At 48.4% G+C, this 16,808-nt stretch overlaps 1 protein-coding gene across 1 annotated transcript in view; it reads right to left on the bottom strand.

Moving 5' to 3' along the window:
- IQGAP3 (IQ motif containing GTPase activating protein 3) overlaps positions 1-15,195 on the bottom strand; it is a 45,508-nt gene extending 30,313 nt beyond the window's left edge. Inside the window, exons 1-12 of the mRNA XM_032154205.2 lie at positions 15,147-15,195; positions 11,684-11,771; positions 8,705-8,861; positions 8,342-8,419; positions 6,929-7,005; positions 6,078-6,145; positions 5,874-5,987; positions 5,455-5,633; positions 4,908-4,986; positions 4,151-4,314; positions 3,233-3,320; positions 1,062-1,225 (exon numbers count right to left, since the gene is read on the bottom strand). Of these exons, the coding sequence (XP_032010096.1) occupies positions 1,062-1,225; positions 3,233-3,320; positions 4,151-4,314; positions 4,908-4,986; positions 5,455-5,633; positions 5,874-5,987; positions 6,078-6,145; positions 6,929-7,005; positions 8,342-8,419; positions 8,705-8,861; positions 11,684-11,771; positions 15,147-15,183 (1,293 nt within the window). The 5' untranslated portion in view covers positions 15,184-15,195. The remainder of the gene's footprint in view (positions 1-1,061; positions 1,226-3,232; positions 3,321-4,150; positions 4,315-4,907; positions 4,987-5,454; positions 5,634-5,873; positions 5,988-6,077; positions 6,146-6,928; positions 7,006-8,341; positions 8,420-8,704; positions 8,862-11,683; positions 11,772-15,146) is intronic.
- Positions 15,196-16,808: the final 1,613 nt, after the last annotated feature.

Genomic DNA, 16,808 nt, shown 5'->3' with positions numbered 1-16,808 from the left:
CTGCCTGGACCTCCCAAAGTGCTGGGATTATAGGCGTGAACCCCCACACCCAGCCCCCTTCCTATTTTCTCCTAACAGAATGTTGTGACTATCAACAACAATAATGTTAATAGCTAAAGTTTACTTTCTTCTCTAAGGTTCTTACTTTCTTCTCTTAGGTTCTTCTCTAAGCAAATATGTTACCTTATTTAATCCTATAGCCTGAGGTAAATATATTATTGTTCTCATTTCATATTCAAAGAAATTGAGCAGCAGAGAAAGTAATTAACTTGCCCAATGTCACATAGCTAAGAACTAGCAGAGCTAGATTTGAACTCACGCAGCCTGGCTCAAAAGTCCACAACTTTAGTCACAATGCTTTACTTCTTAGTACTTATTTTATGCTTCCTTGTACATAGTCATTCCTATGTTGAGACTGTGCCTTTCCTGAGGGCTGAGCCTGTATCCAAGTCATGCTGGGAGTAGATGCTCTATAAACACCTGCTGTGGGTGTAGTTCTCTATTGATTCTCTTCCAGGAAGCCTTCCCAGCTCTGCTTCCTCCATTTCCTTGGTCTGAAGACTTCTTCCACCTATGTCATCTGCTCTTCTCTCCCTGTGTCTCTATTTGGACCCTCAGGTGTATTCTAACTCCTCCAACAGACTGAAAGTCCCTAAGTGAGAGCCCTGTCACTTTACTGTCAGAGAAGAAGTACGAATTGGGATGAGGTGGGACAGTGAAGTGCTTCAAAGCATGGGCTTCTGCATCCACTCCCAGTACTGGCACTCACAGCTGTGTTGGGCAAGTGACTTAACCTCTGCATCTCAGTTTCCCCATCTCTAAAATAGAATGCCTCCCTCATAGTGTCCTTTTAAGGATTGAATGAGTATGTAAAGCAGTGTTTGCTCAAGGTATTGGCTATTAAAATATGCTCAGTAAGGCAGGGATGGTAGCTCTTTCCCCATCCTAATCTCGTGCCAGCATCTCATATTGCACTCACAAGAGGGTGGCCTGGGCTGCCTGTCCTGATCCCTCCAGCTGCATGGGGACCGCAGAGCTAGACCTACATTTCTGGGGCTTACCCCCTGCTGCTGCCGCTGGAGCACTGTCAGCTCCTGCTGGTACATAGCCGACGCAACAGGGTACACTGGAGGCAGCTGGGCCTCAGGGCACATCAGCTCCTTCACAGTGTCAGCCGCCACTCCCCTCCGGATGGCTTTGTTAATCCGCTGCACAGCGTGGAGCACTGCAAGGGAGGAGAGCAACAGGTTGTACTGGCTGGGCATTCAGTGGCATCTCCACTCTCCTGACCAACTAGGCTCCGCCGGGGGATCTTGGTGGGAAAATGGCTTTGCAACTGCTCTCAAAAATCTGCTAGGTTTAAAATGCATTTCTAAATGTTCAGGAAGAAATGTGGCTGGGTTGCTTTAAGAAGAGGCTCTGTAAGAAGCAATTTGTCAGGCCTAGAAATTGAGTAGCTCAGCATGTAACACAGAGTGGCTGTCATGGCAGAGGGTGAGTTCCTAAGGTGGTGAGCACAAGATTGACAGGTGGCTATGGAGCGTAACTAAGATGAGGTTAGTCAGGGGGCTCTAGGGACCAAGACTTGATGACAGCAGAGAGGAATAAGGAACCAGCTCCAAGGTGGAGCCGTTTGCTGCAAAGGGCAGTAGTAAGCTTAAAAGGGGCTGTGGTGCCTCAATGTAGTCTGAGTTTACAAACTCTGTGGCTTACAAAATGCCAAGCAGATACGGGCACTGACATCAAGGAGAGCACAATCTACTGGGAAGAACTAAGGATACCAAAGTACCTACAGTGCACTGCTGTCAATGTCAAGTTAGAAGTCCACCTCCCCACACCCCCACACAATGCCATGGCAGAGCAGGGGAGAAGGGATTCTGCCTGGGAGAGAGCAGAAGACTTCACAGAGGAGGAAGCCTTGGAGACAGCTCTGGAGAATGTTTTCACCTGCTCATCAACAGGTGAGAATGTGGGAGAAATGTAACCCAGAGGACCAGAAGCCAGTGATGGGAAAGGCTGGAGGGCAATCTAGGAAGAATAGATCGTTTGCTCGGCTGAATTGGATGGAATGTGAACAGAAGAGCTGGGGACGAACTCTGGAAAGGTCTTATCTGCCAGGACAAGGAGATAGGACTAAAGTGTGGGCTAGATAATGGAAGAACCCACGAAGGTCTGAGGATGTTCAACAAGGGAGATAAGATCAGATCTGTGCTTCAGAGATTACTCTGGCAGCAGCAATCGGGAATGAACTGAGTGGATTAGGAAAGCAGCCAGTCAGGAGTGGCCTGGAGGCTACTGAAAGCTAGTGAATGTCGGAAAGCTCTCTTAGACAAAGGTAAATGGTTACTGAGCAACCTCTAAACCTGACAGCAAGTCCAGACTAAGGCAAGCAGCTGTAACAGGTCTAATGTCCACAGGCTACTGCATTTTGCCTCAGCACTGTTACTCTTCATACTTGCAGTGCAGATAGATCTCTTGGAGGAAGACAATTACTAACTCACATTCTTGTAATAAATAATTACATTTGTGGCTGGTCAGTGACTCACGCCTGTAATCCCCAGCACTTTGGGAGGCCAAGGTAGGCAGATCACTTGAGGCCAGGAGTTTGAGACCCACCTGGCCAACACGAAGAACCCTACCTCTACTAAAAATACCAAAATTAGCCTGCCATGGTGGCAGGTGCCTGTTAACCCAGCTACTTGGGAGGCTGAGGCAAGAGAATCATTTGAACCCAGGAGGTGGAGGTTGCAGTGAGCCAAGATTGTGCCACTGCACTCCAGCCTGGGCAACAGAGTGAGCCTCTGTCTGAAACAAAAACAAAAACAAACAAAAAAGAAATTACATTTGTATATAATGTTTTTAAGGGAAACTGAGAAGTTGAGTTTTTTGCTCATATTCTGGAAAATTACTACATTTCAGAAGCCAAAGGAATTCAAGCAGGTTGAAACTGTCAAAATTACAGGCAAACTGCCTGGAAGAAAACTGCCTGCCCCAGGAGAACAGCCCAGTGCAGTATTGGCATGTCATTATCTCTAAGGCCTTAATGAACTTATCTGTAGTGTCCCCCCAGGCAGCAGGAATAGAGCAGATTATGTGAGGGGAGAAGTTCCTAGCCAGGCTGGAAACAGCAGCAGTGTGTACTGCCCAATACAGAAGCCAGCAAAGAGGTGGGATACTCTTCAAAGAGCCAGAGATACGCACAGAGCAGGCCTCAGACCTGCAGAAGACTTACTGGCTTGTTCCTGATCACCCTTTGTGTTGGCTGCAGCCACACCAGCCTGGACTTCCTCCTTTTCCAGAAGCTCCACCAGGCCCAGCTCCTAAGAGAGGGAAGAGATGCAGTAGAATAGAGTCCTTTTGGGGCCATGACCATGTTTTACGAGTTGCCAGCATGAGCTCCCAGGTCTACCCAGCCATCTACCCTCAATCCTACCTATCCCCTTCAGGCTGGCTCACTCATCCCTATTAACCCTTTTTTTTTTTTTTTTTTTTTTTTTAAAGATGGAGTCTTGCTCTGTCGCCCAGGCTGGAGTGCAGTGGCACAATCTTGGCTCATGGCAACGTCTGCCTCCTGGGTTCAAGAGATTCTCTGCCGAAGCCTTCCAAGCAGCTGGGATTACAAGCGCGTGCCACCACACCGGCTAATTTTTGTATTTTTAGTAGAGACAGGGTTTCACTATATTGGCCAGGCTGGTCTCAAACTCCTGACCTCAAATGATCCACCCACGTCAGCCTCCCAATGTGCTGGGATTACAGGTGTGAGCCACGGTGCCCAGCCCTATTAACTAATCTTTAACCTTTCTTGCTCAGCAAGCATCTAAAATAACAACATAGACAACACGAACAGTGTCAGGGGAAAAGCCAACTACGTTAAAAACAAGATTGCTAAGTGGAGGCACCAGTTCAACAATGGGGGAGCACATTACTGCCTATGGGACTGTCCTTGGGTTCCTCTTGGTCAGCGTGGGGGACTCTCAGGGACAGAAGCTGATCAATCTGGTCTACTAGGCCTTGGGGTGATTTAACCATTTAAACACGTAGTCAGCACTTACAGAATACAAAGGACCAACAGTGGTGATCCTTGAGTAAGAGGCCCTCTCCTATCCTATAGTCACATAGAGGGGGTGGCAGGTAATAGACAGAGGCTAACCTGTGCCTTCTGCTCTCTGTCTGAGCTCAGTTGCTCCAGGTACCAGTCAGCAAAGTCTCTCCTCACCCCTCGCAGGGCCAGGGCAGGGTCTTGAAGGGCCTTGAGCAAGGCTTCAGGGCTCTGTCTTTCCAGGGCATCATCAACAACTTCTAGAGCCCCATGGACTGAAAAAAAACGACTCCATAATGGACAGTGTGAGAAAGCCACCTCTCATAATCCCCTAGTCCAGCCCTAGGAATCTGCCCTCTTCTTGCCTGCCCAGAATTACCCCCACCATTTCCCCATTGGTTCCTGGGCCCATTTGGTTCAGCCCAAATTCTTCAGCTTGGACTTCACAGCCTTCTCACTTCACCACCCCAGACCCCAAGGATATCCTCACCCAAATAGGCAAATGCCCACCCATCCTGAGCCTTCACACAGCTCCTACACAGATCCCCCCATCCTCATGTATTCTCCACATTGCCCCTCTGGAAGGACCCCAGCCCAAATGCCCCTGCCCCCCCGGCATCAAGAGCTGCTCTTCTCTATGGTTCTCCAGTCAGACAGAAGCTTCCCAGACATGGACTAGTTCTCCTCTAGACACCGTTGGCCAGAAAGCAGTGCACATACTCCTTGGACTTTGATCTTTCCCCGAGGCAAGAGTTGGCCCAAGTGAGACCACAGGGCTTTCTGGCTTGAGAAAAGCTATCCCCAAACCTCCCAGTGCAGGGGCTTACCCTGAGGGCACCCCAAACCACTCCTGCTCGATCTCTCTTACCGTTGACATGGTTGATATTGCCCTGGATTTCAGCCTGAGTTAGGTAGTGGTCATAGATGTCCTGGCTTTCTCTGTCATCCTGCAAAAACTCCATTGAAAGGGAACCTGGGAAACCCAATTCAATCTTCTTGTCCTGCTCTTCCCTCCCTGGCTACACTTATTTCTTCTTCTGGAGACCTTCCCAAGGCCAAAGGTCAGTCTGCTCAGAATTCAGGAATTGTGGGGTCTAAAACACCTGGCACTGACACAATTAAGGCAAACCAACCTTTGGAACCTCCAGTCCAATCTCATTCTGTTCTACATTCCAGCACCCCTCTCAGGCTTCCCTGAAGATCATCCCCCAAGAACCTCTTCTCCAGTCTTCTCTTCGGAATTCTCATCATTCTTCCAAGTTCCTTTCCTATTTCTCTAAAATCACTGATAAATTATGGTTTCTCTAAGAAACAATTTTGGATACTAGAGATATGACAGATAGGAGTCCTGGTTTCACTTGAGACTTTCCAGCCACTCAACTTTTCAGTCCCTGCAACCCAAGACTACTCCTTACATGGTTCCTGGCATTGGCTGCCTTCTCCATCTTGGCCTGGGCCAGCATCTCCTGGTAGACAGCTGCCAGAGGCTCTCGGAGATTCTCCAGAAGAGCACTGGGATTCTGCAAGGCAGCCAGGGTGTCCTCCACCACCCCTCGCTCCACTGCTTCATTGATGGCAAGAACAGCTGCATGGACTGGGAGGGGGCATGGAAACAAGGTCAGGAGGCCAGAATGAACCCCAGATTGGAGCGCAACCAGTAGCAGGCCACTCTAACGTCATCTTTTTTCCCACCCTCAAGGGCCAGGCAAACCAGGTAGCCTGGTGGCCCTATCTGTGGATGAGAGCTGGCCAGAACCCTTCCAATGGCTGTGAGGCTTGGAGCCCTCCCATACGCACTGAGCCTACTCCTGGCAGGGCAGAGCCTAGTCCTTACCTGCAGCCTCATCCACCGAGAGCTCACTGGCCAGGATGCCCCCGATCTTGCTGAAGGCAGGCAGCTGGAGGCCATATTTGGCCAGTTCGGACGCCATGTTGCTGAGTTCCTCAGCTGCAATGATGCCACAGGTGCCCTTCATCAGGCCCAGAACCCCCAAGTCCCTGCCCAGGCTGTGGTGGTCGGGGAAGGAGCTGGGCTTACCTGTGAATTTCACTTTCCCATATAGATCATGTATCTGAGGGGCCAATCCCAGCCGGAAGAGGAAAAGACTAGGAAAAAACGGAAGGCATTGGAAGGGACTGGGGCCTATTCATTTCGATACTCTGCCCACGATGGGTTTGAAGGAGATACTATGGGGACCTAGAGATGAAGACCACTCAGCACCTGCCCTCAAGTCATCCCCAACCCACATAAAGAAATATGACCATAAATCAGCCCAAGGAAAGGGCTGAAGAAGGTAAATAAGGTGGTGTTGGGGGTCTGAGGGGATTAGGAAGGCTTCACAGAGAAGGCCACATTGCAGTAGCAGGTCACTCAATGGAGACAGAGGACAGGAAGGGCACAGCAAGCAGATACCTGCTGAGCTAAGGCACAGGGGCACAAAGGGACATGGGAAGTGAAGCCAGAAAGAGATGGCATGGTAAACACAAGGAACTGGTCAGTCACTTGCTGTGATTTAGCCAACTGGTTGCTGATGGCTGGCTGTAAGTAGGACCAAAGAGCCTACACCATCCATACTAAGTGGCTTGCCTGTGTTGCTCTCAGTAGGCCCTGTTCTGATTCCTTTATACTCAGTTACAAACTGAAGGCCCTACCCTGCTACCTTCCTGTCTCTGGTACCCTGCCTGCCCGTTCACCCACACAGGCCATACATAAATGTGCCCACAGACATGCACAAAAATCTAAACACAACTCTGTAAATCTGAAACCTCACTTTCCTGAGCAGTGCTCCCTGTGGTCTAACCTTCATCCTTCTTGCTGAGTTTGTTGCTGTTGGTTGTTGGTCGCATCTACCTAGAGGAACCTGGATGATAAAATTTGAGGTTTCTCACCTGAGAGCATGGATGCAGTAGACAACCCGGGGCATGTTCTTTTTGTCATAGATGTCCGTGGTCTCTGGGAAGAAGGTCTAGAGGAGAAACCAGCCAGTTACTGCCATTGGGAACCTTTAAGCAGCACCAAATATGGAGAGGGGGTGCCGAGGAATGGGTCTTCCTCTCCAACTGAGGTGTGTGCTCCCTTGTTACCTGGGGTGTCTAGGTCAGTCTCCTCCAACCATTTCTAGTCAGCCTAGTATAAAAGAAAGGCACTGGGGATGCATACTAAGCCAAGGCTCAGCCACAGACACATAGTCCTAGGGTGCCCTGAATTAACCAAACACCAGATAAGGCCATCAAGGCTACAGGATATAAGCCATATCCTCCAAAAACAATAACAGCAACAACAACAAAAAACCAGGCCCCCAGTTGTCTTCCAGATGTCTACAGTGAGCCTGCATGCCTCACCTTAGACCCTTGCCAGAGACGTGGTATGCTGAGAGCTGGCCTACTCCCATGCAGGGCCCAATGAAGCATATATTGCCAAGGACCACAAAAGTGTCAGGCTCTTATCCCTGTCTCCAAGCCAGCGGCTTCTGATCAATGAGAGCCCTTCTAAGAACCGAGTGGCACCAGGTATGGCTTCTCAATGCCACCTGACAACTGTAATGAGGCCTAACCTCAATATATCTTTGTTACATTTAGATTCACAATAAAAAGCCAAATTTAGAGACCTAGCGTGTTCCAGTCCCACTGAAGACACATGACCTCTATTGCTTCTGCCTCCCATCAAAGTGTCTTTCTTTACTGCTGTTTCCTGTCTTATAGTTCCTTTCTACAGTGAAGAAAAACAAAGCAGAAAGAAACCATACATTGTAGAATCCTATCATGCCTTCATTTGTATAGCTCTTCACAATTCACAAAGGGAGTTCACACAGACCATGTGATCCTCCTGACAACACTGTAAGGTAGACAGGGCAGGGCTCACTATCCCCATTTTACAGACGAGTAACAAATTGAGGTTCAAAGAGTGAAATCATGTGTCCAGTTGGGGTTTTGGACCTAGGCTTCTAACTCAAAGTCTACCACCTAGGGATGTGCATACCCTTGCTTCACACTGTGAAATTTGGTGGAGACAGGGCTGGCCAATACGAGCATGACGTAGCAGCCCCCCACCCCCTGCATAATGGGAACCGTGCCACTCAGGCCAGGGAAACTTCACTTCCTTTCATCCACAGGGAAGAGGAGGCAGAGAAAAAATAACCTGGTTCAAAGACACACAGCCACAAGGAACTGTTCTCTTAGATTAAGTTAGTTTAGAAGACACATGGAAATAGGGCTAAAGGGTCCAGGGAGATAAAGCATGGGATTGTGGGGGGTGGCTGGTAAGGAGTAAAGATGAATAACAATCTTCAGGCCCAGTATTACCGAAGGCAGACCGATGTGGGCTATTGCAGATAGCCAAAAGTTGATGTTGTCTGTGTGACGGAAATGTAAGCCAGTTGCCTGAAAGGGAAGGAAAAAGAAAATCTATTTCCACAGTTCTCAGCACTCCCTATGGGTAAAGCCTAGACTACAGCTTAAAGATTCAGGAGAGACGGGCAGAGGGGAACCAGAGGACCACATCCTGTGGATTTTCTATCCCTACCAGGACAGAGAAACATAGATTAATAACACTCCCTTTTATTCAGATTTGGACAATAAGTTATATGGTCACTCTACCCTCACAGCTTTGAGGAGAAGGCATAGTTTGAGGGGAAGAAGGTAGAAGGTGGGGTCCAATTCTCCCACCTGGTACCGCAGCTGCTCCACATCATAGATCTTCTTCAAGGGAACCACGGAGGGTGCAAAACAGTGGCCCAGCTTGGCCAGCAGCACTCCATTCCGAAGGCTCTCCTCCAGCTCCACCGGGGAAGGAAGTTCCTCCTTCAGGCAGGCCTCCATCCAGCTATGAACATGAGAGCACCTTCTCACGCACTCTGGCAGACCACAGTGATTTATTCTAACAACAGGAACTTCCCTCTCTCCCTCCTTTTAAGTGGCCCCTGCTTCCTGTTCCTGCTCTACCTCCAAGTCCCCTCTCTGCCCATTGCCTGGCTGTTCCCACCTTCTCCAGGGCTGCCCCAAATATCTGGACTGGCCAACCCTCAGCCCCACCCACCCCAGCAAATCTTCCTTGACAGATCCTGAACCTGCCCATCTTCAGTGAGGCTTAACTGTTACATAGCTTCTCACTCAGTCTAGTTACATCTTTTTTTTTTCTTCTTCTTTTTTTTGAGATGGCGTCTTACTCATGTTGCCCAGGTCGGAGTGCAATGGTGCGATCTTGGCTCACTGCAACCTCCGCCTCCCAGGTTCAAGTGATTCTCCTGCCCTCAGCCTCCCAAGTAGTTGGGATTACAGGCACACACCACCACGCCCAGCTAATTTTGTATTTTCAGTAGAGATAGGGTTTCTCCATGTTGGTCAGGCTGGTCTCAAACTCCCGACCTCAGGTGATCCACCCGCCTTGGCCTCCCAAAGTGCTGGGATTACAGGCATGAGCCACCGCGCCCGGCCCTAGTTACATCTTTGACTGTTAAACAAAATAGAATGTGCTCACTTCTTTCATTCTGGGTTGTTCTCTGAGAACCTGCGTGCAGAAAGGTCATGTCTGCCTGAATGATCTACATGGCTCATAACCCAGCTTTGATGATGATGAGAGTAGTGGGGCTGATGGAAGGGGAGCAGCACAAAGGGACAGAAAGACCACAGCTCTTGGAGTCCAAAGCCCGCCTTTCCAACCATCTCCCCTACTTCACCTCTGTGAGCCTCAGTCGCACAATTTGCAAAATGAGGGTAATGCCACCTGTACTTCCTTCAGGGGGCAGCTGCTAGGATCAAATGAGATAATGAATGTGAAAACACTTTGAATATAAATGTAAAGTATTATTATTACTGATGGTTGTATAAGGGAGAGATTAAAGTCTCCTCAGATGGAATCTCCAAACTTCCCTACATATTGGAGTCTAATTGGAAAGTATCTGTTTCCAAAAAGAGAGCCAGTTACACGTTGTTCCATGGCTTCCCTGCCTTAGACACCTGATTTTTCCTGATTGCCCCATCCTACTGACTTCCTTTAAGAACATTAAAAGTATCCTGTTGATTAAAAGCAAAGAATTAAGTATGTATCCTGCTTTTCCTGTACAGATTGACTTTCAGAGTAACCAAATAGTCCTAAGATGATGAGAGAATGTTCTTTAGGATTTCAGCTAGTAAATATGGAAGAAATGACAGAACTAGAAAATAGTCATTTTACACCCTTGGTAAAATAATAAATTCTGATGTAGACCAACAGTGAATGAAGGCATTAGATGAAAAGTTAATGGGAAATTTTATGATGTGTAAATCAGGTTGGTTTCACCTAAACTCCCAGATTGAACTTAGCATCACTAAAAGTGGAACAAGCAGACATTGTATTCTTTCTGTAAGATGTGATATGGAACACGTATCTTACATATGTTAAATATCACATATTTTAGATATATATAGTGCAGTATATAGGGGGTAAAAGGATCCGAGTGGGGGAAAAAAAACACCAACACTAATGAAGACTTCTTGTCAAAAATGGTTTTCTGTTTTTGTTTTTTTTTTTGAGACAGAGTCTCACTCTTTCACCCAGGCTGGAGTGCAGTGGCATGATCTTGGCTCACTGCAACCTCTGCCTCCTGGGTTCAAGCGATTCTCCTGCCTCAGCCTCCCGAGTAGCTGGGATTACAGGCATGCACCACCGCGACCAGCTAATTTTTGTATTTTTTTGTAGAAACAGGATTTCACCATGTCAGCCAGGCTGGTCTCAAACTCCTGGCCCCAGGTGATCTGCCCGCCTCGGCCTCCCAAAGTGCTGGGATTACAGGCGTGAGCCACAGTGCCCATCCAGGTTCTTCTGTTTGTTTTTGGAGACACAGTCTCACTTTGTCATCCAGGATGGAGTGCAGTGGTGCAATCTTGGCTCACTGCGGCCTCCTCGACCTCCCAGGTTCAAGCAATCCTCCTTCCTCAGCCCTCCAAGTAGCTGGGACTATGGGTACATGCCACCATGCCTGGCTAATATTTGTATTTTTTGTAGAGATGGGGTTTGTTGTTGCTTGTCAAAAATGTTGAACCCAAATCTAATTAAGCCAACATTCATTTATAGGAAATACAGGGTATAGAGGAACAAGCTGAATGACACAAGAAAGCAAATAGACACCCATCTCTAAAAAATAAAAGGAAGGAAAGAAAAGAAATAGAGACAAAATGTAGGATATTCTTCAGGAAAAATGACCCAGTTTTCTTCAGCAAGTCAATAATATAATGAACTGAAAAAAGGAGATGGGCTGCTCTGGATTAAAGAAGACATACAAGCAGATGTAATTAGTGAACTTTTTGGATCCTTATTTGAATAAGATAACTGTAAAAACAGATTTTTTTTAAGATAAGCAGGAAAATTTGAATATGGCCTGGGTATTGATCTTCCAAGGATTTAAAATAATTTAGTTGGATATTATAATGGCATTGTGGTTATATAAGCGAACGTCCACCTATTTTGGAGATACGTATTGCGGTATATAGGGGGTAAAAGGATGTGACTGGGATTTGCTTCAAAAAAAAAATTAAAAAGCTATTTCAACTCGTCCTTTCCCACAGGATGGACTCTTGATCTGTTGCATTTGCTTTAGAGGCAGATGCCTAGGGTGGGGTGGTAGAAAGGGAGAGCAGAAAGAGTCCATCTTCCCAGACTCTGCTCACCGCTTGGCCTCCTCCAGCCGGCACAGGTACTGATAGGCAACGTTCTGCCGCCTCTGCTCATCCATCTCCTCAGCTGTGAGGCGTTCATCTGAGGAGTTAAATGGGATAAGGTCAATGAAGAGAGCATTAGAGGTGCCTTAGCACTGAAGTGTCTTTTTTGTTATTTTTATTTATTTATTTTTTTTGAGAAGGAGTCTCGCTCTGTCGCCCAGGCTGGAGTGCAGTGGCCCGATCTTGGCTCACTGCAAGCTCCGCCTCCCAGGTTCACGCCATTCTCCTGCATCAGCCTCCCGAGTAGCTGGGACTACAGGCGCCCGCCACCACGCCCGGCTAATTTTTTGTATTTTTTAGTAGAAACGGGGTTTCATCATGTTAGCCAGGATGGTCTCGATCTCCTGACCTCGTGATCCACCTGCCTTGGCCTCCCAAAGTGTTGGGATTACAGGCGTGAGCCACCGCGCCCAGCCGAAACGTCTTCTCTACAGACTTGTTTAGGCAACCCTGCTCAGAGACCTGACGCATCTTCCATGTATCCCTCCTTCTCTTCCCAGGATACCCTTTAATAGGCAGTCTCCTGTGCTGGAGGCATTACTTCTCTTTCCTCTGTAGCCATCTTCCTGTCCTCTTCCTCCTTAAGTCTACTCATGGAACTTCCCTCAGTACCTCGCAGCTGGGACATCCAGAGCCTTCCTTGGCTTGAAACTTAACTCCTTTTCTTATCCCTAATTAGACTGAGTTCTCCAAGAACTGGACCTGTGTCATCCTCGTTGGTTACTCTCTCAGAGGTGAGGTAATAGAACCAACCAGGATTCATCATTCACTCATTCATTCATTCATTCATCAGTACCTCCTTTATGCCAGGCACTGGACTAGCAGACCCCTACTCTTAAGAAATGCAGAGGCCGGGCACGGTGGCTCACGCCTGTAATCCCAGCATTTTGGGAGGCCAAGGCGGGTGGATCACGAGGTCAGGAGATCGAGACCACGGTGAAACCCCGTCTCTACTAAAAATACAAAAAATTAGCTGGGTGCGGTGGCGGGCGCCTGTAGTCCCAGCTACTCGGGAGGGAGGCTGAGGCAGGAGAATGGCGTGAACCCGGGAGGCGGAGCTTGCAGTGAGCCGAGATCGCGCCACTGCACTCCAGCCTGGGCGACAGCAGTGAGACTCCGTCTCAAAAAAAAAAAAAAGAAATGCAGAGACAAAAGCCTGCATGGTGGCTCATGCCTGTAATCCCAGCACTTCTGGACACTGAGGTGGGTTTGAGACCATCCTGGGCAACATGGTGAGACCCTGTCTTGACAAAAAATACAAAAATTAGCCTGGTGTGACGGTGCACACCTGTAGTCCCAGCTACTCGGGGTGGGGCTGAGGTGGGAGGATCACCTGAGCCCAGGAGGTCTAGGCTGCAGTGAGCCATGATCGTGCCACTGCACTCCAGCCTGGACAACAGAGTTATTGGTGGGTTTGTTTTGTTTTTGAAACAGGGTGTCACTCTGTCACCCGGGCTGGAGTGCAGTAGTGCGATCACAGCTCACTGCAGCCTTGACCTCCCACCTCAGCCCCCCAACACCAAATAGCTGGGACCACAGGTGCGCACCATCATGTCTGGCTAATTCTTGTATTTTTTGTTGAGACTGGGTCTCATCATGTTGCCCAGGCTGGTCTTGGACTCCTGGGCTCAAGTGATCCTCCTGCCTTGGCCTCCCAAAGTGCTGGGATTACAGGCGTGAACCACAGCGCCCAAAGATTATTATTAGGAGAGAAAAATATCTGAATAAATTAATCTAATGTGATAAGTATGATTATGGCCCATGAATAAAATCTATGGAAGCAGCAGAGGAAGCAAAGGATTCTAGCTATGAAATAGATCTTAAGGAATAAATAGGCAGAACACGGGGAAAGGCAGTCCAACAGAGGGAAATATGCCACTCACTTGGGATTAAGTGGAAGGACAAAGAAAATTTTAAAAGATCACAAAGGTACCTTCACTATCCTTTTCGGTATAGGTCACCCGAGGAGGAAAATAATCTTCAAGCTAAATAAAATACAGAGTACTGATTCCAAAACTCAAGAATACAGAATCCCTCAAGTGAGACAGCAATCATAATTTGCCTTGGTTACAGTCTCCCTTAATCCTTCTCCCTTCTCTCCCCTCTCTCTATTCTCCTTAGAAACACGATACAAACACAATACAAAATCAAACAGAAAGAGTAAGAGAAAGCTACACACACAGTAAGAAAATAAACTTAGAGAGCTTGAAAAAAGGCAGAGCTTAGCCAATCTGTCTTTGACTCAGCACTTAATGTCATTCCCGGTTGTTATCCTATTTCCTTATATTGCATATTCTGCAATGATTCAGGGAAAGGCAGGGCTTATTTGAATGAGCAGTTAAGTAAATTAAAAAACATGCACGCACACACACACACACACACACACACACACACACCCCTCCAAATACAGATTTGAAAACACTGGCCAACCACAGGAAAGCCATCAGTTCCTCCAAGGGGGTGTACAAGGAACAAGTGTTGGTTGTTAAGCATGGAAAATAAACCAGTAAGTGAATGACATCACCTCACAGTTATGAACTGAGAACTGTGGGCGATGGGAGGGATTTTGTACATACACATGCTGTCTCAAAAAAATAAAAAACCAAAAAACAGTTTTCCTGTCCTTCTCAGGTCTGGAACTAATTTTCCTTTAACATAAGACTGGACATGGACTTTGCTCTTTGAATCCTAATAGAAAGGAAGGGAGTGGTGGAAGGAGCAGGTTTTCCTTTCATTCAGAAAATCAGATAGAACCTTTCTGCCCCACCCATCCTTCCAACTCCAGTCTCTCTCTCTCTAAAACAGTGTCTTTGAAAATGTGGCCCAGGGACTACCTTCCTCACAATCACCTGGGGTGAAGGAAGAAGCACAGCAGTGCTTGTTATAAACGCAGATTATGGGCCCCAAACCAGACCTTCTGGAACTGAAGCTCTGGGACACGTCCCAGGAATCTCCATTTCAAACAAGCTTCCCGGGTAATTTCAGCCCCCTGTTTGACAGGCATTGTCTGAAAGCGGCATCTCAAAGCCTAAGAGTCCCCCAGATCCCTCGAGGCGTCTTGTCCGGTGGCTGCGCTGGGCAAGTTTGGTAGCGAGCAGTAACTGCTGAATTTTAAGGAGCCATTAGGATCACCTACATTCTCCCGACTCCGGAACCCCAGAACTTGGAAATAGGGAGAAAGTTCTTTGTAAGCTTTAAAGCGCAGCACATTAGTCAGGGGACAATGCGCCGCTCACAGTTCCACTCGGGCCCGCGGCGCCCGGGCTGAGGATTCCCGTCCCACTGAGCAAGTCCCACCGCCCTTGCCCCTCAGGCTCCACGCCCGACACACGCCCCAATCTCTCCCGGGACGGCCAAGCCCCCGACCAGCGGCACCACTGCGAGACCCTTCTCTGACCCTTCCCGCACTCACAGGCTGCCTGGCCTGGGCCCGCTGCTCTCCTCTCCATGTTCCTCCTTCTTCCAGGTTTGAATCTCCCGCCGTTGGGCCACCGCCCCTCACCGTCGGCTCGGCCAGACAGGACACTTCCTGTCCACACCGCTGAGAATCCTGGGATTTGTAGTTCCAGGCCGCGGAGGCGGGCAGCCCAGGTGCTGGGAGAAGAGGCGCCCCAGGCCGGGGCAGTACCGCTCCCCTTACAGCAGTTCCTCGGCTTGTTCCTTCCAGGCGCCTTTTCTGCTAAACAGTCTTATTCTAGCTGCTGCCCCTGCCATTGCCTCTGTCATTTCCACCTAGTATTCCCATTAACCCCTACTCTGCTTCCTATGTGTTCCCGAGTCCGGCTAACTTGTGGGCCTACTTGGCGCTATGCACTAAGCTAGGTGATGCGAATGCAGAGATGTATGAGCGCAGTGAATGCTCTGAAAAAGTTTGCTGTTCTGGCACAAGTGATAGACGTATAGTCAAATAAATTAGAGGCCGGTGATGCACAGAGGGAGGGGTCATTGCTGTGATTAAGATCAGCGAATGACAGGGAAGACGTCCTAGTGGACGTGACAGCTGATTTGGGTTGGGAAGTGAAAGAGAATTCATCAGATTGAAGAAGAGAGGCAGTACAGTCAGTGGAAACAGCATGTGCAAGAACAAGGAGGTGAGTTTGGGAACTTAAACTTGGTTCAGTTTTAGAGAACAAAGCTCAGCCAGGGAGAGGCCAGAAGGGATCCCGGAGGCACAGGGCCAGGTCCAGTAGCACCTTGGGCACCATGCTAGGGCCCTGGCATGGGGTCTGGTGAGCAGTCACCAGCCAAGGAGCACTTTAGACATAGGTCAGAGCCAGATTTGTCTTTTAAAAAGAGCCATCTTATAGCAGGGGATTGCAAGGGGGTGAGGCTAGGGACAGAGACCAGTTGGAAGGCTACTGCAGTAGCACAGAAGAGAGATAATAAGAGCCTGAACTAGGCCGGGCGCGGTGGCTCACGCCTGTAATCCCAGCACTTTGAGAGGCCAAGGCGGGCAGATTACCTGAGGTCAGGAGTTCGAGACCAGACAGGCCAACATGGCGAAACCCCATCTCTAGTAAAAATACAAATATTAGCCGGGCGTGGTGGTGTATGCCTGTAATCCCAGGTACTCGGGAGGCTGAGGCAGGAGAATCACTTGAACCCGGGAGGCAGAGGTTGCAGTGAGCTGACACTGTGCCATTGCACTCCAGCCTGGGCGACAGAGTGAGACTCTGTCTCAAAAAAAAAAATAATAATAATAATAATTATGACACCAACAACTATGCTGAAAAAATATTATCTGATAGGTTTCCCCATCTTGTATTTCTCCTTTTACCCTTTCCCCACACTCCATCCAAACAACCAAGCAGCCTAGGCTTATAGCTTGGGCAGGTAGGAGAAGAGAATGTGAAAGAACAGAAAACAGAAATCCATACCTAGAGCCTTCAGAGGAACAGAGGAGACTCAGGGGCTGAGATAAAACTGGGAAAAGTATGATTTGAAGAGAGTGGATGCCCCCCTGAAGATCCGAGGGATTCCCCTTACCTCTCACCAGCTGGGGGAGATAGAATCTAGATGTTGGTGGCTCCTGGCAACTGGGGTCCCATTCTCTGCTTCCTGGAAAGGACCCTAG

This window comes from Hylobates moloch, unplaced genomic scaffold (genome assembly GCF_009828535.3).
Source record: "Hylobates moloch isolate HMO894 unplaced genomic scaffold, HMol_V3 SCAFFOLD_5, whole genome shotgun sequence".
Classification (NCBI taxonomy): Eukaryota; Metazoa; Chordata; class Mammalia; order Primates; family Hylobatidae; genus Hylobates; species Hylobates moloch.
The sequence above is the reverse complement of the archived record's forward strand: the minus strand, read 5'-3'. Positions and strand labels throughout refer to the sequence as shown.